The sequence below is a fragment of the Lolium rigidum genome, chromosome 3 (assembly GCF_022539505.1).
Source record: "Lolium rigidum isolate FL_2022 chromosome 3, APGP_CSIRO_Lrig_0.1, whole genome shotgun sequence".
NCBI lineage: Eukaryota > Viridiplantae > Streptophyta > Magnoliopsida > Poales > Poaceae > Lolium > Lolium rigidum.
The window spans coordinates 8,230,425-8,255,072 of NC_061510.1; the positions used below are offsets into that span (position 1 = coordinate 8,230,425).

General features: G+C 47.3%; 1 protein-coding gene and 1 long non-coding RNA gene across 2 annotated transcripts; both read left to right on the forward strand.

Annotated features, from left to right (window-relative positions):
- Positions 1 to 743: 743 nt before the first annotated feature.
- Positions 744 to 3,670, forward strand: LOC124694354. Its single transcript, XR_007000458.1, has 3 exons — positions 744 to 1,858; positions 1,937 to 2,043; positions 2,151 to 3,670. It is a non-coding gene; the product is annotated as an uncharacterized LOC124694354 (long non-coding RNA).
- Positions 3,671 to 4,766: 1,096 nt separating this feature from the next.
- Positions 4,767 to 5,129, forward strand: LOC124694355 (cortical cell-delineating protein-like). The gene has a single exon (XM_047227349.1). The coding sequence runs from the start codon at positions 4,767 to 4,769 to the stop codon at positions 5,127 to 5,129; it is 363 nt and encodes a 120-aa protein (XP_047083305.1).
- Positions 5,130 to 24,648: the final 19,519 nt, after the last annotated feature.

Here is a 24,648-nt window from a genome sequence, read left to right on the forward strand (position 1 = left end):
GATCGTATCGTGTCGAAATTCCGATCTCGTCGGGATCGTCGGCGGTCGGTTCCGATTTTTCAAACTATGCCACCGTCTCTCCACCGCTGCCTCCCCACACGATGTCGCCTGACCCGCGCCGCCACCATCCCGCTGCCTCGAGCGCATCCTCAGCGATTGATGCGGAGCCGACTGGTAGAGAGGGCCATAGAAAAACCATAGGACCCTGCATCTGACGCCGCCGCCCGCCACCAACGGCGCGCCGCCGTGCATCCACACCGCCGACCGTCCCAACGCCGCGTTGTCCATCCCTAACACGCCGCCCTGTCTCTACGGAGCCCGTTCCCCACGCCGCCACACGCCGCCGCCCTGCCCAACTGGAGGGCCCTGTAGACGAGGAACTCCACGACTCCGTTCATCCACTTTGCTCCCTGCCTCCATGCCGCCGCCCTGCAAAACGCGACCGCGAAGACCCTGTCGGCCAGCGGCCAGGACGTCGCCGCCAAACCGCTCCTCGCACGTACAAGCATGACGAGGTTCAGGATTCACGGGGTCGCCCACGCCGCCTAGGACGAATTCCAGGTTTACACTGCACAATTTTGTCTCCCCGCTGATTGTTTGTTTGAACGGAGCACGACTGTTCTTTGTACGAATGACACTGCGGCAGCTTAGTATGCACATCCATATGTTTATATTTATTTTGAATTGTAGTTAATTAGATATTTAGATTTTTTTCCCTTATATCTTATAGGGATGATAGTTCAGAAATAGAATTGCTCACCTTTGTTCTTATACTGATGATAGTTCATTTCCAACAATCAGAAAGGAGAAAACTGAAAACGGAAATTGCAGGTTGGTATGCACATCCCTATGTGTAATTGTGTATGGTTTATGTTAAAATGCAGTCCAAAATAATATTTAGATTATTTAGATAACCATGGAATCACAACCTTTTGTGATAAGTACATGTACTGCATGGATTGTTTTCTATCAACAGATGCATGTACCATCTCTTGCCGCGACATTTTTTTTTTTGTAGAAGCACTATTTATTTATCCACGTTGATGGCAACACGATTCCAAGGACAATCTGATTACAAGGCGATCCATAGTTACAGAACAATTGGTTCCTTAATGCTTTTGGTATGATGGTTTGTGGATTAAAAAGAATAAAGTGTACCTTGTGTATGATTTTAGGATGCAATGGATCATACGAACCGGTTTGCAATAATGATAATAATTTGAAAGGAGGGCATGAATTTATGGTGCAAGTATTTAATTTATTGCTAAAACTTTTCTTTATGCAAAGGGAAAGGGGCATGACGTTCCTATTTTCCTTAAATGATAGTTTTCTTGATACTTGCAGATATCAACTCTTTGATCTCTTCTTGACTGCGATTTGCTCTTGTTACTTGGTTTTCGCTAATTAACTCACTGGGACGATAGTAAGCAAAAACAATTTGTTTGTTCTGTTGTTTTTTCTTTATGCAAGTGGTTAAATTGGATACATTGTAACCATTGTCTTGCTCCCATGAGTACGGAAAGAACCTACGAATGGTCATGATTGTTGGTGACACCTTGGGTTGCACATTGGTCTCACCATACAGTCACCTATTCTTCTACATCAACCATCCAAATGTTGTTTTTGGCCTAGAGGATCTGCGCAAAGAAATGAGCATGGCAACCACCATCCTCCGGTAGTCTTTGTGTGCATATCCATAGTTTGATGATAGTACATTGAATTTTTCTCTCATTCTCATATAGTCACATTGAAGGTTAATATTTGGAGAATAACAAAGATGTGATCAGTTTGGATGTCTTAGCTTCCCAACCTTTTCGAGCTGGCGTTTGGTGGTGGTACCCTTATGCACGCATATAATGTGTGTTTCAATTTTTAATTTGTTGTAACTGTATTGTACCTGATTGCTTGTTCTGTGATTAAAAATTTACATCCACAGCCATCGAAGAATGATGGGTCAGCCAGTTGCCAGCAGCTGCTGGTGCCGAGCTGAAGACGTGAGCATTTCGTCTGCGGTTGGCTGATCACCACAGGGTTGCATAGAGGGTAATGATATCCATAAACCGTCCTAACTTAGGATATTTGGATATATTATTTATGTTTTTTTTGCATAAGCCACCACCATTTATCCATGCCATTTTCTAATCGACCAGGTAATCAATTTTTATGTGGAGTGTAGCATGCTTTTGACTCTAGAAATGTACTGGTGTCCTCTGAGAATCATGCTTGATATGTACAAGCAGTGTTATGTATCCGTGATTGAAGGTTGGCATGCATGAATAAATGCTACTTTGAATCAGGTAAAAAGTCTTTTATACCAGTTATTATTACAATGGAAGTGACAAGGGATTCTTTACTACCAGTTATTCCAAACAGAGGAAGCAAAAGAAAAGCCATGTCATCCTCCAAACGCACTCCATTTCAGTTAGTTTTGTCGCTGCCACTAAATCAATTCGAATATTTAAATACATTGTTTCTGTCAAAATAGACTCCTTATGGGGGTGCATGCTGAAGTATAGTATTTTAATGAAATATTATTACTGCTTATCAATTTAAGAGTTCCTTGTGAGATGCAATATTAATACTGCAGTAGCATAGAACCATGAGAATTCTGCATCAGGTTAACATCATATGCTGGTACTGGTTTGGTCACAACCTATTTTCCAAGCAGTTTTTATTTGAATTTTTCTCAAAGTTTGGTTTATAAAACCTGGGTCAAGCATGTTTTGTTGAGTTCTCATTGCTTTCATTTGTAATCAGGATACAGGGTTAACTTCTTACCATTTCAGACTGACCCACATGTTGTTGCTTGATAAAGGCGTTGTCCTGAGCGACTTGATTCACCGCGGCGTAGCCGTTCTACATGTGTAGATCACGGTTGATTGCCTGCTAGCGTGCAGAGTGTATCATGGATTCAGTTTTCAAAATATTTTACATAATATACATGTAAATTTTCAGAGCAGAAGCTCACTCTCTCTACTTCTTTCAGCAATATCACAATATTTTATCAGACACGTGGGGCTTATTTCTGTTGAGTTCCATCTCCGTGTGATCTTAGCTGGCCGGTTGGGGCAAGAATCAGTCATTAATGCTCTTGTTCATGTATGTTTGCATCATCGGACATCAGTCATTGCATATATTAACTATGTTATGTACTGCAAGGCATGCGTCTTGTAATGTGAATATTTTTGCATTTTATATTGAGAACTAAACTTCCTTGAGAATATTTCTGACCAATTATCTTTTTTATATGCTTGTTGTACTCTGAATATCTATGATATATCATGATTTGGTTACAACAATGGAATGACTTCATTATGTTGTTATAGTCTAATAGATGTGTTTTTCTGTTTCAGTTGCATTATGCTGCCAACGTATTGAATGAGTGAGAAGATACAGGTCCTTTCCTATTTAACCTTACTTTTCTGTTTACATGAACATATTGGTTGATGTGTTCAACTCAAATGGATCAACCATGGATATGATCATATGCATCGAGGAGCCAAAACATCACTCCCCTCTTGGGTTGTATTTCTTTCACTAAATATTTTGGGTTCTATATGTTTTGCTGATGGTGATGTAGAGTAGGGAATAACGAGACAAGGATGCTTTAGGGACGCAACAAGCACTACCTTAACGCTGGTGTTTTTCTTTCCAGAGAAATGAGCACATACACTAGCAACTTATATTTTGTACGTATGTTATTCTGAACAGGAACCTGAGGTTGCATCTTTCAATTTTGTTGTTGTTGTCATTCACCTGCAAATGAACTTTACCAAAATGTTCTGTAGAAACGGGCATGTTGGTGAAGGTTTATATTCATGTCCTTTTTTTTTGTAAAACTTACACGTACTCTGCATTGGGTATGTAATAGGTGACATTTGGCTCAATGAGGATGGGCCTAATAGAGACGTGCATTGCACGTGCACGTTTACTAGTTGTCCTGAAACATGTGATAAGTGGATAAACATAAACCTGTACAATAACAGGATATCTGAACAATATCATGATATGTGTAGGCATATGAATCTAGGAAATACTAACACCAGTGAAGCACAATGCATGAACCTGTAAGAGGATAAACATAAACCGCTGATTTCCATATGGAGCCACGAAATTACTGAACAGAGTTGACATATTTTTCACAAACATGTAACTGTAGATGGCTTCTATTTGACGCTGATCTGTAGACTTCTAAAACTCAGTAAAAGTGTGCAGCAGCTAATAATGCAGTACGGGACATACACTAGTGTAGATCAAGTTAGCAAATCGCTACTGTACAACAGTGAAGATCAACAGTGCGGAACCTCTAGTAGGCATCCATGGCCACTGCACGTACATGCATGTAGTCAAAACCATACAACATAGTCTCGGACTAGAATGCTGCTGAACAAAGGTCGGTCTGACGAGTGATGACATGCACGTCGTCCCATGGTCCTGGAGCCGGACTTGTTGGAGGTGATGAGATGACATGCACGTTGTCACATTGACCAGAAGATGCGTGAAGCACGAGAGCTGGATACTTCGTGATTGCAGTTGCGTTTACCCTATGTTAATTATTCCGACATCCGACCTCTGCGCTGTACTCTTCGTCGCGATAGCATAATTATCTGGTGAACATGCGCATAGAATTGGCTATAAATACCACCCCAAGACATCCAAGAAACCCATCCCAAGCAAGCAAAACCTGCTTAAATTAGCCATCAAATAGCTAGCTGCACGCCATCAGTACATAGCTCGCTTGCTTCCTCCATTGATCGATCTGTGCAATGGCGCCCTCCAAGCTGGTCCTCTTCCTCGCCGTCAACCTGGCTCTCCTCGCCACCACCGCGCACGCCTGCGGTCCATACTGCCCCAGCCCCACCCCACCGCCAACCTGCTCGATTGACACTCTGAGGCTGCAAGTGTGCGCCAACGTGCTGAACCTGCTCAAGCTCAACCTCCCCGTGCCGGCGAATGAGGAGTGTTGCCCGCTGCTGTCCGGGCTCGCCAACCTCGATGCCTCCATCTGTCTCTGCACCGCCCTCAAGGCCGAGATCCTTGGCATCAAACTCAATGTCCCTCTCGCCTTCACCCTCCTCCTCAACCAGTGCCACAAGACCTGCCCCGACAACTTCACCTGCTCCAGCTGATCCATGGTCTATCACAAAAGCATTAAACCTGGTCATCTCTCGACATGCAAATCACTCTCGTAGCTTGCATGTCTTACCCTTGTACCTACATGTCTTTTTATTTGTTCCTGTCTGAGATGTTCATCCATTGTTGTATCTCATTGTGAGATGTCCAAGTGATTTGCATACTTGCAAAATTATGTACACAGCTCTGATATTGTACACCTCAAATTCATTCAAGTTTGTTCAAGTTGTCTTAAGTGTGATCTCAAAACGTGATATACCTTTTTTTTTACATGGACTCACGGGCAGATCTTGACCGAATCCATTTGTTTTTGCATATACCGACTGCATCTTCTTCTTTCTTACATGTTTTCTTAATTTAACCAGTATTTTGTATAAGATATAGTATGATGGGCCATGGGCGTTCTTTCTTTCATGAAACGGTAATCCTGATGTTGCGATTCAAACTAGAAGCAAAGACGGCTGCACCCTCGCAGGGACAAAGTGGAGGCAGCTGCTGTGATCCGACCACCTGCCAGTGCTCGATGGATTTAGGCAGTGCGATGGGAGGAGCCTAGTCATGGGGTGGGCATAGAAGAGAGAGTGGCAGAGAGCGAGGGAGACTCAGATGTTGGAGCGAGGACATGTCGGTGCCACCAATCAGGACTAAAGGTCGTTACTTTAGAATCGGCGTGCCTCTCCCACTCCGCGCAGACGTACAGAAGGTGTTAGGACGCGGGCAGGCTGCCAAATTCGCGACCGGCGCCCTCCGCCCATCTTGATCCGCCGTTGCAGCCGTCGCCGATCGAGCTGCCGTGCTCCACCACCACCGCCACCTCCGATCCTCGGACGCGCGCACCTCCTCGGCCACATCCACCCGCGCCGGCCACTCTCCTCTCTGACGCCTCCACGCCGCCGTCAGACGCGCCACCGCCACCTCCCTTTGCCCGCCACCACCACCTCTCCGGTCGGGAGGCCGCGCGCCAGCCACACTCTCCTCCTTGCAATTGTTGGTAATTCTTTGTTTTTTTTCTCTATTTTTTATAGTTGTTAGGGAATTCTATATGTTAGGAATGTTAGTGAATATGTTAGGAATACGTTAGTGTATGTAAGAAATTAGGAATATGTTAGTGAATTTTCTAGGAATTAGGAATATGTTAGTGAATTTCATATATAGAATTAGGAATATATATAAAATTAGGAATATGTTAGTCAATTTCATGTACTTATATATATAATTAGGAATATGTTAGTGAATTTTATATATGGTTTCATACATTGTTTCATATAGTTAGAAATTTTATATATGATAGTGAATTTCATATATGTTACATATGTTAGTGAATTTCATACGTGTTAGTAAATTTTATATATGGTTTCATATATTGTTTCATCTATGATTTTTCTAGGGTTAGAAACAGAAAAGAGAAAATGTCGGGAACAAATAAGGAAAATTCTAAGATTATTACATTTTGTACATAAGATGTTGTGTATTAAAATTTTGAGATGTTATTGTGTCTTTGCAGAAACTATGGGGCACGACAGAGACTAAGAATAAGAAGAGTTTATGGCGAATACCATATCCAGTGAAGATGATATCACCTCACGACTCCGGCGAGGGATCATAGAATCTCGAGCGAAGAGATGGCTCCGGTGAGGGAATGGAGGGAGAACATGATGGCTGCGGTGAGGGAATGGAGGGTGAACATGACGGCTTCAATGATAAAATGGGGGAGAAGATGACAGCTCCGGTGGAACCTTAGTTATTACAAAGTCCTGTGAGATATATAAATTAAGCCGTTGCTGAGTAGATGCATTAAATGATTTGTATATATATTGAAAATTATTTGTTCTTTTAGCCCTCCGGAGCTATCCAATCTACTGTAAAGACAAACGATGCCCGACCAAAAAGTTGGGCGATAATGCTAGGCTCAAGATCGAAGAAGTTGCTGAATATGGCGAACCGAGTACCCTCGTGAAGAACACAAAATTATTTGTAAGTCAATGCGAAATTATTGTTAGGGACAGCATCCCAATCACCGTTTGAGAATGGAACAAGCCAAAGGCGTATGGATTTGCTTATGTCGAGGATAGATCCAAAGATACGCTTTGGAATATGCTTATGATACATTTCATCATACTGGAAGAGGTCGATGCAGATAACAAAGTTATAGAGCAAAAAGTAAAGGTGTGGGCTCTTAAGAAGATGGCCGCACAATTCAACAACCACAAGAAAAAAGATTGTACAAGGACTATATCCTCAAAGGAAAGACTCCGGATTTCAAAGGAGCAGATGAGAAGCTAAAATATCAGTGCGACGAATTCGTGTTGTACAAGAAATAAGATGTAGCTTTGAAAAGGTCGACAAAAAATACGGCAAATGCTAAGAAGAAGAAATATCATCATGCTTTGGGGACAGTTGGCTACAAGACTAACATGCCTAAGTTGGAGAAATCTGAGCAGGACCTGTTTGCCAATGATCAATCCAGAGACATCGGGGTGGAACGAATGGGCAAAGGAGTGGCTCTACGGGTCGGGGGAAGTTGGACCCAGAAACAGGGAATTATATTTATACAAAAGAACATCTTGCAAAGCCTTACAAAGCCCTTAAAACTGCACATGAGGAGGTGCGGGAGGGGAAGTTCCATCCCGAAAGAGAGAATGACAAGGGCCCTTGGGAATCCTGAACACTCAGGACGAACACGAGGCACACCAGGCTCCGTTCCATGAAATTTTGGGTTTGCTGATGAAAGGAGAGATTTCCCGATAGAAGCTGTGAGACGAGAAAGGCAAGGGATACCGACCGGATGCAGGAGATAGAAGAAACATTGAGATCGCAGTAGGATAAATTAAATGCAGTACTATTAGTCAGCAAGGTACCGGCCCATCTCAGCGGTAGTATGAAGATCCTGTATTTGATGCTACTGGCCCACGATCTGAGCTGAAAAAGCAGCGTGGCTTCCACAGAGTTCCCAAGTAATGATGATGCGGTGATGCTGGGTCCATGCTACCCTATGGATGATATCACGGAGAGCGTAAATTGTGAGTTACATGTGAAAGTTGTGAACATATTGATGAAGGTGGCGGTCGGCTTTGCCTTACCTCCTGTACCTAGACCAACTTACTAATGTTGTGCTGTTCCAGATGGCTATGTTGTTGTCAGGGTGGATGATGTTGTGAATGGATTCGAGAATCTAAAGCTTGACTTCGATGCTGGAAAAGAGAATCAGAATGAACCGGGAGAAGCCATTTAAGACACCGTTCTATGGAGAAAGGAAAACATCGTGCTTCTAGATTGGAAGCCAATACAGACACCACCGCCTCCGCCACCTCATCTGTCTCCACTGCGTCAGCATACTTCACCACGTCAGCAGAGTCCGCCTCCTCCGCTGCCTTAGCCGTCTCCGCCGCCTCAACTGTCTCCACCGCTTCAGCCGTCTCCGACACGTCAGCACACTCCACCGCCTTAGTTAACTCGGAAAAAGCGGAAGGGCACCGCCGCTCCGGCGGCTAGTACCACAACTACGAAGAAATCCAAAGCTACAAAGAAATCCTCAGCTGCGAAGAAGGCTCCTACCTTGTTACCATACGAGAGGACTGATGAGGCCACCACCATTATCGTGGCTGAGGATGTGAAATGCTAGGTTGCACCGAAACGCCCCCACCCCCCCGCCAAAGCAGTATATAGCACTGGGAAAAGTGAAGCACTTTGCCGACATGCTTGAGTGACCAAGTCAAGTTGAATTTCCATCATACTATGACCGCTCTAATATACAGTCAACTAACATGAAAGTTAAAACAATTACCCAACTCAGAGAACAGGAAAACAAATCGTTACCCCCCTTCAGCGTGTACTCATATGATGATCTGGAGACGGTAGAACTAGTCGCGCAAACGGCTAGAAATCTGGTTACGACTGTTCAATACGAAGACTACTATGTGAAAGCCTCTCCTCGGACCTGACAAGCTCCCGCATCTAGAAACACAAATGCTAAAATTGCATGACTAGTATGTGAAAGCCTCGGTGGAAGCGAGCATCATGCTCGTCGTGGCAGCTAGGGAGGAGCATTACTTCCGTGGAGATGATGAGATACACATTGAATTTGAAGAATTATTTCAGTTATTCAATAAAACGCCATCGACAAACCTATCGTTAGTTGCTATTGTCTGTAAGTGATTTATTTCTATATTTAAGTCTATAGCTCAGCTGCTTCATTGCATGAATAATTATTCTCACTATTTTCTTTTGTACGCTACTCCCTCCGTTCCTTTCTATAGTGCCTATAGATTTTTGGCACGGAAATTAGCGCAGGAGTATTTTTTACACAAGACCTCCTGGCTGAACGATTTGAGATCAGACTAAAATTAGGGAAATCGATAACTTCCTAACTTACCGTAACAAATTCCACAAATTTGTCTTGTTGACTCTCCATATATGTGCAGAAATGTTTAATTAAGGAAAGAAAAACATTGCTTCCTAAATCTAAGCAATACTTGGGGCCATGCATTAAGAATCTTAATTAATTGTTTCCTATTTTGTATGGAATTTTTTCATGCATGTCGTGTGGGAGTTGACCGGTGGAGGGGGTAATTGAAAAAAGCCAAGCTACATCCTTATATTTTGAAACAAATGCCAAAAATCTATAGGCACTATAGAAAGGAACGGAGGGAGTATATATTATGGTGAATGAAGCTTCTCGAATGCAAAAAAGGAAAAAATCTATGATCTTGGGTTCATTGACCCAGATATCATTCGTGAAGTTACGGTACAAAAACATGCCAAGGACACATAGGATTACTTGTACAAGTGTCGTTGCCTATTCGATGGTACTCTAGAGGAGGGATCCTCATGGAGGGAAGAAGAAGTAGGGGCCATCGGGCGGAGAGTCCTCGGGACGGTGGTACGCGATTTATCCAGCTTCAGAATACCTGCTCAAGGACAGGGCCTACTGCTGCTTGTCTGGAATTATCTGGGTGCTTTCGTATTGTTACAATGAGTTGTGGTTGTGCCTCTAGGGCTCCCGGGATCCGGCTTATAAAGGCGTCAGGATCTAGGGTTTACACGGAGAGTCCTACTCGGATACAAGTTACCTAACTACGGAATATTATATTGCCGTGCTCGTCAAGGATCCGACTATCCCTATATGCCATACTTGATCTGACTACCCCTCATGGGCCAAGCTGGATCTGACTTCCAGAGTAGGTCGGTGGATCCGACTCCTTGTTCCTGGGCTGGACTTCCTCCATCTTGATCAACAGCAACTGGGTCGCCCAATGGGCCACATTCCACCATCACCATCTATGGGCCACCCGGGCTTTCCGGATATAGCCACTGTCGATGGTACACCCATGAAGTATACCCACAACAGTAGCCCCCAGATTTCTCCGAGGTTCACCTCCGTTTCCACCTTGCTCGCACCATCTTCATGCTTGGCAAGCTTCCCAGAAACCTGGGGAAACTTGAAGAACTCCGACTTCATGAAATCTCTTTCCGGCTTGCATGCCGAAAAGTCATTCATCCCACGGGACATCATCCATCGACTATATTGTTACAACAAGTCTCCGGGTTACTCCCATGGAGAGATGCTTACTTAACAATTGATGTTGTTACCCGGATCCTCGAAAGGTTCTAACGGTTCCGTCAACCTTGGCTCCATTCTCGGGTAATTCAAACGGTAACTTGATCCTTAGCCATTTTTTATGCTAGGGCTTGGGACACGTGTCGCTCATCCAACGGCGCAACGCTTGCATTCTGACCACAGGATGCGGAGCACAAATCTCAGCCCGTTCCTATAAATATCCTCACCGCTCACTCTAAACGCGCCATTCTCCCCCCGTTTCACCTCTCCTCCGAGCGCCGCCATCGAGCTTTGTCTCCCGCTGTGCCAGAGTCTGCCAGAGTTTCACCGGAGCTCGCACCACCGCACCGAGTTCATCAGTGTTCTTAAGTCCGGCGAGCCACCACAGCAAATCCTTACCGATGACGACTCCGATCACCACAGCGCCCATTACCAGTAAATACTCCGGCCTCGAGCTATTCATCGTCGTTGGTAGGGATAACCTGTGAGTAGTGGTGGTTCCGGCTAAGTTCACAAGTTAACTCCATTCACTGTAGATGTCTTCTTCTACTCCGCCTCCCGCGCAGTCGGAGCCTATCGCGGCCACGACCCTCTCTTCCACTCCCCTGCCACTCGTCCCAGTCCGGTTGGATCCTGCACAAGGATCCGACAAATCCATTGAAGGAGCCAACACCGATCCGGTGGAACTTGCCGGAAAGGATCGTATGGAAAAGAAGGTGGAGGAGGTGGCCGCCCAGAAATCCAAAGCTCGATCTCGCGAAGGCGAAGTCAAAGGGCAGTGGTGGCCCTGCACTACCACAGAGGATGAGCTCCACAACATGGAGGCGGAAGGGTTCCTACGTCCCGGATCCTAGAGAGTGGTTCTGGGTGCTCCAAGCCTGGCGCCTGAAGCCGGAGAGTGGGTGCTAATGAAGGCCCTGGTGGAGCGTGGATTCTCGTTGCCTCCGAGCGAGTTATTCTCGGAAATACTCGAGGCTTACAAGCTTCAACCCCACAACATTTCACCGAACAACATCCTCGCCATCGCCAACCACGTCGCCCTCTACGAGGGTCATCTCCAGGTAAAACAAGATCTAGCCCTCTTTCAATATTTTTTCTCTATCAATAAGGAAACCGCCCCACAGACTTCCTCGCTCGCCAACTGCGGGAGCATCACCTTCAAGATCTTCCCGGCCGGATCTACCCTCACACGGATCGTCATGAATCCGTGAGGTACTGGTCCGAGGGGTTCTTCTATGTGCTGGATGTTGCAGATCCGGCAAGCCTCAAGACTTTGCCGGCGTTCAAGGATGGACCTGCCAGCGAGACCTCTGATGGACCGCTTGCCCCCACTTCTCCGAGTCACCAGCATTGGTGAAGATGGTGAGGCCGATCTACAAGCTGACGGAATCCGGGTTGTCGGGGCAGGACCTGACACAGTCTTGGTTCACCAAGCGGATCCAACCCCTCCAACACCATGATCGCCTGATGTATTTATAAAGTGGCCACGACGACACAATGCGCGCCACCAAAGACATCCTTTCTTCTGATGCCCTGGACAAGCGGCTCCGGGTACTGATCAAGATTCCGCGTGACGTTCAGACTCACGTGTGTCATTTCAACATATACACGAACGGCGCTAGGCCTGCGGTAAGTTTTTTCTGACTGATAATTATTTACCTTTCATGCCTGCAAATTTGCCTAAGGACTTTGACTTGTATTCATAGCTCGACTCCCTTGAGGAGAAAGATCTTGGGACTTTGACCCGGATCCCGCATGCCAGCTAGTCGAACCCGGAGGTTGCATCTGATGCGGAAAATCCGGAAGCCGCTCCTCCTGCTAAACGGAAAAGAGCCAGAGCTTTCGGGTTGACGGATAAACGTGCACGCAAAACCCCTAGCGCCAAGGCCACCAAGAAACTTGAGAGGGAGAAACTCCGTCTCAAAGAGATTGACACCGTCGGCAGCAAGCAGGGTCATCTATAAGTTCTTCTCCAAGCCTGGGTAACAACTTGATCTCCATCTAAGACCCTTTTACAAACTACCTTAACATCTGCTAAGTGTCACATCATTCTTTTCATGCAGCAAGGTAGCCGAAAATAAGCTCCCGAACAAGAAACTCAAGCCTTCTCCTGCCTCCATGCCAGTTACTCCAGAAGTGGAAGTCCCGCCAAAGCCTTCTTCCTCAGCCATCCCTGATCCCAAAGACATCATCAACATTGATGAAGATCCAGTTCCAGTTGCAGAATCCAGCAAAGGCGCTTCTTCTTCCAAACCAGCACTTGAAGAGCTTGAAGCAACCTCGGCTGAAGCTACGGCTAATGATGCCACAAAGAAATTGACGCTAAGTGGTGCTCATGGTACGCCCGCAACGCACCCTCACTTGTTTCCGGATCTTCGTAGAGCTCCCCTACACCTGCGCCACATGGAAGTGACACACTTAATTAGTGAAGTGTGGGGAGAGCCGGATCCAGAACAGCGGGATTTGGCCACCTTGGAGGATAATCTTCGCGTCTTCTTTGTGAAGCACAAAGCCGTGCCCAGGTAACACTATCCCCCAAGCATTGGGTTACATATTTCTTCAGGGTAAATATTTGAAGCCGATGCTTTCAACTGTATCATCATGTTTAGATCTTGGCGGAAACTTGAAATTTCCTAGCACAAGAAAGTTTTAACTTCGCGTCCAGCCCCCCAGATTTTGAATTTCCGGCTAATCGACCCTACTACTTGCTTCGCAGAACACCCGCAAGCTTCATGGCGAGATGCATAAGCTGGTGCTGGAGCAGAAGCCGGAGATTGAGCGGTTGAACAAGAAGGATACGGAGGACCGACATGCGATCACACTCCTCGAAACTCGTCTAAAGACGGATGAGGGTATGTCTCCGCCTTACTATAGGTTCCTCAACTTACTCTTATTGTTTTATATTTTTTGTACTTGAACTTGCTTTCCGCCTTACAGAACTTCTTGCCAAGCGCCCCTCCATCGACGAAATCTCCGCTAAGCTCCAAGTTTTGGAGTCGCAGCACGAGTCTCTAAATCAGTCCCTCAAGGAGTCCCATCGAAATGAGACTAAACTCAAGAAGTACCTGGAGGACAAGCATTCTCAGGAGATGGCGGAAATGGCCGAGAAGCTCAAGAACAACAACAACGGAGTGAAGACTCTGGCGTCCAAGCTTAAGGCTGCTGAGGCGGAGGCGACAGACATCGACAAAATGATCTTTCGTAAGGACTTCATGATTTCGGCATGCATATTGTATTCGTCTCTTCCCAACCCGGACTTATCACAAAATGTTTTGTGTATATCAGCGTTGCTGGGATTTGAGTGGAAGAAAGACACTAGCGTCTCCCGCGTTGATGCATATGAAGCTGGAAACTCTATCGAGGAATTGATTGAATGAAGCTGGAAAATAGCTCAGAATCTTTCCCTGAAGAAGGCCCGCACCACGGTCATTGACACAATGACAAAAATGATGAAAATGGTGCCGGGTCTAATCGGGGACTGGCAAGAATCATCTGCCCACGGAGCCGCTGCCACTGCCTTGGCCATGTGCAAAGCACACTTTCCGGCAATGGACTTCACCAAGATCGCTGCCGGAGTCCCAAAGGCCGTGAATGTCAAGATTCTCCTCGCGGAAACCCACAGATTAGACATGATCTTCGCCAACCGACTGGACCCCTCATCGTGGTATGAGAAACATGATCTTCCGGCTGGCTTTCCCGAGGATGAGGAAGAAGACAAAGAGGAAGGCTCCGGGTCCAGTGTGCATCAATCAGGCGAGGATTCAGGCCACGAATCCGCCAAAGACAGTACCTACCATGCCTCTGACGAAGACAACCCGGAGTCTTCAGAGTGATACCCTGAAAAACACTAAGCTGCATCATTTTGGCCCCTTCGAGGGTTCGTAATAAACTAAGTATTTGAAGTAGCTAGGATGAAAAAAATGCATGTCGTGGGCGGAAGGAACTTATCCTGCTATCCGTTTATTTATATATGCATGTTTTGTTGTTTTGAAAGCAAGTGCTAGTTTCTAAGTTTTCCGGCTTACTTATTTGACCTTCCACGAGCCGGAAGACCTTTAGCTGGAAATGTTCGCCGATGGCGACGAAGCCCAATGGCAATCCGTCAATAACTGCGGAAACAAGCCCCCAGCCAAGGTGTCGGAAGTCCCTACAAAGAATCCACAAGTTCGCAACAAAAAAACTCATCCACTAGAAAACTTAAGCTTACGTCCTAATGGACGATTTTGAAAATCACAACTATTATACACGTCTAGGCGGAAACGTCCAGCTCTGTGGTTTTAGTCGAAAAACATACACGATCCAAAAATGAACAAATAAAGGAGGTAAAAGACTCAATGATTGAACCATATGCTTTATTTCATGGATCATGTATCATAACTATTACAAATATGTAATGCTTAAATTGCTAAGTGTGGAAAGGACATAGTTGTGCGATATTCCAAGGGACAGTCTGTTTCATCCTATATGTCACCCGGATCCTTCCTCTTACGTTTTCGATGCCAATTGACAGGTCTATCCTTTAGCTCATGGATATCAACGAGGTAGTAAGATCCGTTGTGCAGCACTTTGCTGACGACACTAGTAGGGAAAGCCTCATCAGTGGCGCACGAAAATCTGATTCTGTGGCGCACGGGTTGTGCGCCACAGAAACGTCACCACAAAAATAGGGTTTCTGTGGCGCACCGATCCATGCGCCACAGAATTAAGGTTTTCTGTGGCGCACATGGGCCAGCTGCGCCACAGAAATAGGTGCGCCACTGATTTCTATTTTTGTGTGCCACAGAACAATGTACAGGTATACTCGATTTTGTGCTCCCTGGTGTATTATACAGGTTTTATACAGGTTTTGTATACAGTATACAGGTATATTATAGACAGATAGACAGATATAATATGGACACATATAACATAGCAACATTATACATCATCATCACAGTACTTAGAGCCCGATCGAGATACATATATCGTGGCAAGTGTCAAATGTTTTGCATACAACTCTTAATTCATACAAGATTCACAATTTCGAGATACAAAGTAGTCTTCATCCGGTTCCTCCTTTGCTTCCTCCTCTCTACCCACCAGGCTCGTTTGCATCGGGGTCTTCATCCGGTTCCTACTATGATTAAAATGGAAGAAAGTGAGACCAACAAGTCTGATGCACAAGAGAAATGGAATAAATGCCAAAGCAAATGGAATGACAAAATGGAATAAGTGCCTCATACATTGTTGGTCAACACAAATATTAACATTCCGGGATGGCGTCAGTGAGACCAAGTCCGATGCACAAGAGATTGATATTTGTGCTATCTTACCCAGGCTCACTTACGCCACCCCAGAGTGTACCGGTGACCAAACATTTTAATCATCGGCATTTTGAAAATACCAAAGCAAATGGAATGACAAAATGGAATAAGTGCCTCATACATTGTTGGTCAACACAAATACTATGGTCAGAAACCATAGTTGCAGTATACGCCGCAGTATACTTTGTAGAAGGGCCCCCTTTCCCCGGCCGCTGTTCCGTGAACGGGTCCTTGACGAGACAACAACTCCGATCTTCCTCTCCGGCGCAGAACCATGGCAGTCCCAGCCGTCTCCCTTGTGGCCGCGTCTCCTGCGCTCTGCGCTCTTCTCCATGGCCGGACCACGATTGCACTCATCAGGGGAATAATGATAATCGCCATCACCACTATCGCCAGACTCAGGTGCATAGCAGTTTGCAGCAGATGCCACTTTTCTTCCCTCGCCGTGCAGTGAACGAGTCCTTGATGCAAAGACCGTGCCGGCCTGCCCAGCATTATGTCGGCCCGTGTTGCCGCGCTTCAGGCCGTGTGTCCCGCGCCCTGCACTGTTCGTCTTCTTGCCCGGTGAACCAATAGACTGATCGTTGGAATAAGGAAACCGATGACGGCCAGTCGCAAGATTAGATTGCGATCGGCCGTCATCGGCTTCCTTATTCCAACGACCAGTCTATTGTTCACCGGGCAAGAAGGCGAAGAGTGCAGGGCGCGGGAGACACGGCCTGAAGCGCGGCAACACGGGCCGGCATGATGCTAGGGAGGCCGGCACGGTCTTTGCATCAAGGACTCGTTCACTGGACGGCGAGAGAAGAAAAGTGGCATCTGCTGCAAAGTACTCTACACCTGTGGAGTCTGACGATAGTGGTGATGGCGATTATCATTATTCCCTCGGTGTGTCCAATCGTGGTCCGGCCATGGAGAAAAGCGCAGAGCGCGGGAGACGCGGCCACAAGAGAGGCGGAAAGGAATGGCGTGGTTCTGCGCCGGAGAGGCAGGTCGGCGTTGTTGTCTCGTCAAGGACTCGTTCACGGAACGGCGGCCGGGGAAAGGGGGGCCCGTCTACAAAGTATATTGCGGCGTATAGGTGACCAAACATTCTAATCATCGGCACTAAAATGGAAGAAAGAGCCAAGTGGTATCTCAACGAGATATCATATGCCTCATACTTTGTTGGTCGAAAGAAATATTAACATTCAGGGATGGGGTCAGCGAGGCCAGGTAGGATGCACAAGAGATTGATATTTGTGCCATCGCACCAGGCTCAGTGGCCCCACCCCAGAGTGTACAAGTGACCAAACAATTTAATCATCGGCACTAAAATGGAAGTAAGGCCAATGCAATTAAGAAGTAGCTAGTATGAACTAAATGGAATGTCTCATACTTTGTTGGTCGAAACAAATATTAACATCCAGGGATGGAGTAAGTGAGGCCAGGTAGGATGCACAAGATATTGATATTTGTGCCATCACACCAGGCTCACTTGCTCCACCCCGAGTGTACGAGTGATCGACCAACCATCTAATCATCGGCAAGTACAAAAACACCACCAAACCAGCAACCATGGTGACATAAGTCAATATGCTCAAACACACATAGCATGCATGGAGCGAGATGCTCCAAAGGGATTATTCATCACTTGGTATATAGACCAAGTGATGCTGGCAAAGAGAGGCCAATCAAGAACCAAGTAAATCCAAGTAAGTGATAGATATGCCTAAACAAGCAACAACACATAGCATATCCCAGCTAACCGAGATGAGACAAGTCTTGGTAGCCAACTTAATCACCTAGCACCACCTAGCCTTTTAAAACCATCGAAACTGTCCATTTTCTTCAAAGGATACCACAGTGGCATTCATTTACATGATCCCCTACTGTGGATATCTCTATTTTCATCAAAGCCAACAAGAAATAGAAATTTATCATTACTCAGTTGAGTTCAAAACGAAGCTGGGGTACCATAAGGTATTACTCATCATTTGGTAGTAACCAAGTGATGCTGGCAAGAGAGAGGCCAAGCCTGAGCTAGTCAATCCAGTAGAGATGGATATGCATAAGTAAGCAATAACACATAGCCTATCCAACTTAACCAGATAAAACCAACCTTGACAGCCAACTTAATAACCTAGCATCACTTAGTCTTTTAAACCATCAGAAACATCCCATTTTCTTCAAAGGATACCACGGTGGCATTCATTTACATGATTCCCTAATGTGAATATCTCTATTTTCACCAATTATCCAACTATGAGATGCAACCGATGGCGTAGCAAGAGCTAATGAGGTCACAGCACAGCACAACACAAGCAATCACACCAGTGAACCACTACTGAGGTACATCAACCATAAATTCATCCAAGCCAACAAGAAATAGAAATTTATCATTACTCAGTTGAGTTCAAAACAAAGCTAGGGTACCCAACTCTAGTTGGCTTCCATCCAAGCTTCAATAACACATCAAAGGAATCATTACTGCATAATTAAGGAGTTCATCCAATACATGGTGAGAAGCTACAGAGACATAGCAATAGCTTCGGACATTAAGTAAAAGGCATGAGCAATGAGCCAACAGCAAGCACAGCACAGCAACAGCAGCAGCACAACAACAGCAATAGCACAGCAACAGCAACGTACAGCAGCACAACAGCAGCACATCGACAGCAGCATTTCGTCGAGCACCTTGTGCGCGCGCGGGAGAGGAATTAAGAGGGAGGGGAGGGGAGGGGAGAGAGATCACCGACGACAGGGGTGGAGGAGGAGGTTGACGATGACAGCAGGGGTGGAGGAGGAGGAGGACGCGGCGGCTCCTCCACCTTGACGCGACCGCGGCCCCTCCTCGCGGCGGCCCCTCCTCGCCGTAGCGGCAGCTTGTGCTGCAGGTGGCGGGGATGGGAGGAGCGTGGCGGCATGCGGCCCTCGCGGAGGAAGGCGGCGGCGACGGCGACGACCATGGCGGCGCGCGGCGGTACGGATCGGAGGAGAGGGGAGAGGGGAGAGGCGCGCGGAGGTGAACAGGCGTGGGGGAGGGGTACGGCGATGATATAAGTTCCCTTATTTCTGTGGTGCACCAGAACAAGTGCGCCACAGAATCAACTACTTCTGTGGCGCACCGAAGCCAGTGCGCCACAGAAACATTTATTTATGTGGCGCAGCACGCCCTGTGCGCCACAGAAATACCTACACTAATAATTGGTGGTGGCAGGATGTGGGCCCGACATAATTTCTGTGGCGCACGGTTCAGTAGTGCGCCACAAAAATAATCTACTTTTGTGGCGCAGCCCTTCTCGTGCGCCACAAAAAATCTTTCTGTGGCGCATTTTTATTGGTGCGCCACAGAACTAAGCTCCACCTATAAGCGTTTTCCTACTAGTGCGACAAAAGGTCCTTCCCATGGAGATTACAAATTATGCCCTTTCACCTGCCGAAGGCGGAGAACCAGGTCACCTTCCTTGAACGAGCGGTTCCGAACTTGACGACTGTGGTAGAGTTGGAGTTTCTGCTGGTAGATGGTGGAGCGCTGGTCAGCTATGTTCCAAGCTTCTTAGAGCAGGTCCACAAATAGTTGTCGACCCTCATCTGCATTTTCTTTATTGTAGGCGGAAACTCACGGGGAATCATGAGGAAAGGTACCACTGCTTCGGATCCATATACTAGGAAGAAAGGTGTAAAACCAGTTGACCTGTTAGGGGTTGTTCGTAAGCTCCACAAGACAGAATTTTACTCCTCAGCCCAGGATCCAGCTGCGCGGCGCAGCGGTTTCTCAAGGCGAGGTTTGAGTCCAACTAGTATGAGGCCATTGGCTCGCTCGACCTGCCCATTGGACTGTGGATGAGACACGGAAGCAATGTCACGCCGGATCCCTACATCGTTGAAGTAATCCTTCAGTTCGCCTTGTGCGAAATTCGTGCTGTTGTCTGTGATGATGCAATGTGGGATGCCGTATCTCACCACGAGGCTGCAAACAAATTTCAGTGTCGTAGCACCATCGGCTTTTCTCACTGGCTTGGCCTCGATCCACTTACTGAATTTATTTATAGCACCCAAGAGGTATTAAAACAGCCAGGAGATGATTTTTTGAATTTTCCGACCATGTCAAGCCCCCAGACCACAAATCGCCAAGTGATAGGGATGGTGTTCAGCTCCTGAACCGGAGCGTTTGGTTGTGTAGCGTAGTACTGGCAACCGCGACAAGTTTTGACTCTCTTTTCAGCATCTTCTTTAGTTGTTATCCCAAAAAAGACCTTGCCGGAAAGCTTTTGCAACGAGGGACCTGGGAGCAGCGTGATGCCCGCAGTCGTCGAGGTGGATTTCTCTAATAATTTCGATGCCATCTTGATTTGAGACGCATTTCATAAAAATCCTGTTTGCACTTCTAGTGTAGAGTTGTCCATCAACTATAGTGTAGGATCTTGTTCGTCTGACGATCTATCGCGCGAGGACTTCATCCTCCGGCAGCTTCTGATCGATGAGGTAGTCCAGGAAAGGCCTAGTCCAAGCCGGAGTGATAACCATCACCTCCTTGTCCGGAGACACTGCCACATCTGGGTTTTTCGGGTTAGCGCCCTTTACAGAGGGTGTCCGCATGTGCTCAAGGAAAATTCCGGGAGGAATGGGTTTGTAGGTGGCACCTACCAATTTGTTCCTTCAGGCACCGCTGCATCGTACGTTTGTAGGTGGCACCTACGTTTTTTAAACCAAAAGTCATGGTGACATAGCAGTATGTGCCAAAGGGTGTGATGAACAAGATCGCCTTTTGGTCGGACTTTTTCATCCGGATCTGGTGATACCCGAAATATGCGTAAAGAAAACACAAAAGTTCCACCCCAGCCATCGAATCAATGACTTGGTCAATGTGTGGCAAGGGGAACGGATCTTTCGGACAATGCTTATTCAAGCCAGTATTTCAGAAATCTTTTTGGGTACAAGTACGGGGTTTGCAACCCAATTAGTATGGATAACTTATACTACAAATCCTGCCTCTAGTTACTTTGCTAATTCCATTCCTATGGCGTGACGCTTCTTGTCACCAAAGCGTCGCATAGCTTGCTTCACCAGTTTTGCACCCGGATTTATATTGAGGTAGTAAGGTTCCCTTGGTACTCCGTACATGTCAGAAGGTTGCCATGCGAAGATATCCATGTTAGCTCTCAGGAACTCGAAGAAGGCGCTTTCCTATTTGGGCTCCAGGTCAGCTCTGACAGACACCTTCTTGGTGGCGTCGCCTTCCTTGAGGTCAACCTTCTTGGTGTCTATCGCGGCCTTGAACGAGTTCTTCTAGTCGAAGATCTGCTTCTTGGTGGTTTGCATATCAGACGAATCCACCGCAGCTCTGTAGCCTTGCAGCTCCTCGCTAGATAGTACGGATTCTGCAAAGGCGGCTTCGCCTTCCTCACAGTCTCGAGCTTTCTTGTAGTCTCCGGATACCGTAATCATGCCGTTAGGACCTGGAATCTTGAGCTTGTGGTAGATGTAGCACGCCCTAGCGTGGAACTTGAGGTAGGTGGGCCTTCCAAAGATCACATGATAGCAGCTTTTGAAGGGCACAACCTCAAACGTGATCATCTCTTCACGGAAATTGTTAACGTTGCCGAAGGCCACGGGAAGTTTGATGCTGGCCAGGGAGTTTGCCTTTTTTACCCGGAACCACACGTGGTGTTGTGCTTAAGCTGTTCCTTGGTAAGGTTCATCTTCTCCAGTGTCTCCACGTACATGATGTTTAGGTTGGCTCCGCCGTCCATGAGGCACTTGGAGAAGTGAAACCCGTGTATGCGGGGACTAACAACCAAAGCATAGCACTCTTCAGGGATGACCGTCGGATGATCGGCTCTGTCGAAGGTGCAAGGGTTTTCCGACCACTTGACGTACTGCGGCACAGCTGGAAGCGTGGCGTTTAGGATCCAGAGGGCTGACTTTTTGGTCCGGACTGTTGGGGTTCCGAGGGAAGTGTGGTATGTACCTGCACTCTTTTTTCCGAATGGGTTAGATTTGGTAGCTGCGGAACCTTCTTTGGGATTCAGCGAAACTTTACCCTCTTTCATCGCCTCTGAACTGTCCTCGTCCTTCTCCTTGTTCTTGTCGTTGCCTCATTTGCCGCGTGGGCGGTGCTTCCTGGCACGCTTATATCCTGCTTCTGGGTCGGTCTTGAGATCGTTGACCCACTTGCAGTTGCGATTGGTGTGAGAGGACTTTCCAATAGCCGGATCAACATGGGCTAGGCATGGCATGTCCCTGTACTCTTCGTATGTTTGGGGAGCGCGGAACCCAGCTGCGGTGACTTTGTCAACGCGCTGCTGGCCCCTGCCGGCTCCGCCACCATGACCGCAGCCTCGTTTGCCCCCTTGACCGCTGCGTTGAAATGTCATGGCAACCATGTCGGATCCTCCGCCCTTCTGGTCTTCTGGGGGTTCTTCCGGTTGTTATTGTTATTGCCGTCGCGGTTCTTATTTTGCTGATGCAGGGGTATGGCCATGGCTGGATGTTCTCCACGTGCATCATTTTCAGCGACGGTGTGAGTGTTGGCGATGGATATCATATCGTCCAAGGTCAGCTTCTGCTCATTGATGAGGCAAGTTAACTTGTGCCGGAGCAGCCATCCCCTCTGCAGGCCACCTATGAAGGCTAGCATTGATGTGCGTTTATCTACGTTCTCGTACTCATTTCTTGTTTCTAACCACCGAGTAAGGAATGCTCGAGAGGTTTCATTTTTCTTCTGGATACAGGCTTGTAGATCGCTAGCCGTGGAAGGTCTCTTGTAGGTGCCCCTGAAGTGTCCGTCGAAGGCGATCTTCAGGTCAAACCAGCAAAAGATGGAATTCTCCTCGAGGTCACTAAGCCAAGTCCGGGCTAGACCAACAAGGTACAACTGGAGCATGCGGCAGGCCATATTTGGGGTCCCTCTGGCAAAGCTGGCTGCATTAAAGTAGTCATCGATCCAGGTATCAGGCCTCATACTGCCGTCATAGTGCTTCAGGTTTCCGGGTAGCTTGAGGTTCAAGCCTTTTGGTGTTTTCTCCTCCAGATCCTCCTGCCAAAGAATTTTGGGCCGATGTACCCAGTGTTGTATTCATTGAGACATTACCACACATCGCGTGAGCTCTTGCGGGCGGGGGATTTTGAACGAGAGCGAGATCTCCGGCCTCCGCCTCCGCCTCCACCTCCTCCACTGGGTGGTGGGGATTGAGATCTGCGAGGGGCCGATGAGACTTTTTTCTTCCGCCGTCTGATTCTCCGCATCCTTCAAGATGCTAATTTCGGCTGCGGTGGCTGCCTTCGCCATTATGGCGGCTGCCTCCCTTGTTCCAGCTTTTGCGGGGCTCAGGCTCGTGTTCTTCGTTTCGGCTCCTACAGGGCTAAGGCACGCGCTCCTTGTTCCGGCTCCTCTAAGGCTCAACGTTGTCGCGGATGTTAATTCCACCAGGCCCATGGGGTCTGGCATTTCCGGCTGGACTTCGTCGGCGAGGTGGCGGAGGAGGATGCTAATTCCGGGGCGGAGGCGATGGGTTCCGGTACTTGTCCTTGCCAGTATACATCGGATCTTTACCCTTATCATTACCGGTCGGAGGGGTATCTGAAGATATTGGGATCGGATTTGGATGTTCCCTGGTCTTCCTTCTGTGCTCCATAGATCCGGTGCGCGATTTCCCATCACGACGTTCTCTCGCTGAGGCGTTCTTCTGCGTGGTAGACACACATACCTCTGGGTTGGATACCATCCTACGCGAAGTATCCGCCCTAATTTGTTGCTTCATTGCTGTAGCGACGAGTGTGCGGAGGTGACCGATGTCGATTTCTTCGTCATTTTTGGCCAGGAGCTCCGCCGCCTTCTTCATGTTATCCTTTGGGGTCGTGAGCGGCGAGTGATTAGTGGGACTATCAAAGTTGATCTTCCGAGGGCGAACAGCTTCCTGATGGAGCTTTTCAGCGTCCTCTTTAGCATCATGACTATCTTATTCCACTTATCTCGGAGCTCAGTGGCCTTGTCCAGGTACTGCGTGGTCCTACATTCTTGTTCGTCGACCACTTGCATCATCTCATGAGTTTCCATCTTGTCCGCCAGCACTCCTGCTGCGGTCTTCGTGAGCTTTTGAGTTTCAGCCAGCAGTTCTTTCCTTTTAGCTTCTAGAGCTTCCGGATCTGCGGCTTCTTCAGCTGTTATTGGTTTGGTGAGAGCATCCGGATATGCGATGTTCTCTCCATACTTGCCTGCTACTCTGGTGAGTTCCTCCATCGACATCCCTTCGAAGAAGTCGAGGCCACGTCCTTGTCGATGCTCCGGCATAGTGCGGGAACGGACCCGGTGCCGTGAACCCAGATCTGACGGGCCTGGAATTCCAGCGTTGGGCGGAGTTGTTTCCGAGTCAGTACCTTCATCCAGCCTAGTTACGATCGCGAGGACCTGCTTTGACAGAGCGGATTCTGCTTCATCTTTCTCCATGTCTTCCAACTCTTTCATCATACGGTTGTACTCTTGCGAGTCCATGGACGATGAATCGCCAGATAGCGGGCTCAGGTTCTTGAGGATCGAATCTTCATTGCCTTCAACATCATCTTGCTAACCCGGAGCGTAATAGTTTCCGGCAACATCTTGTTGACCCAGAGCGTTACCGTCTCCGGCATCATCAACATGCATGGGTCCAGCTCCCTCCTCTGGAGGGGCGG

Bases quoted from the DNA above. Each gene is read 5' to 3' on its own strand.
- LOC124694355 (XM_047227349.1), top strand. From the start codon at position 4,767: ATGGCGCCCTCCAAGCTGGTCCTCTTCCTCGCCGTCAACCTGGCTCTC.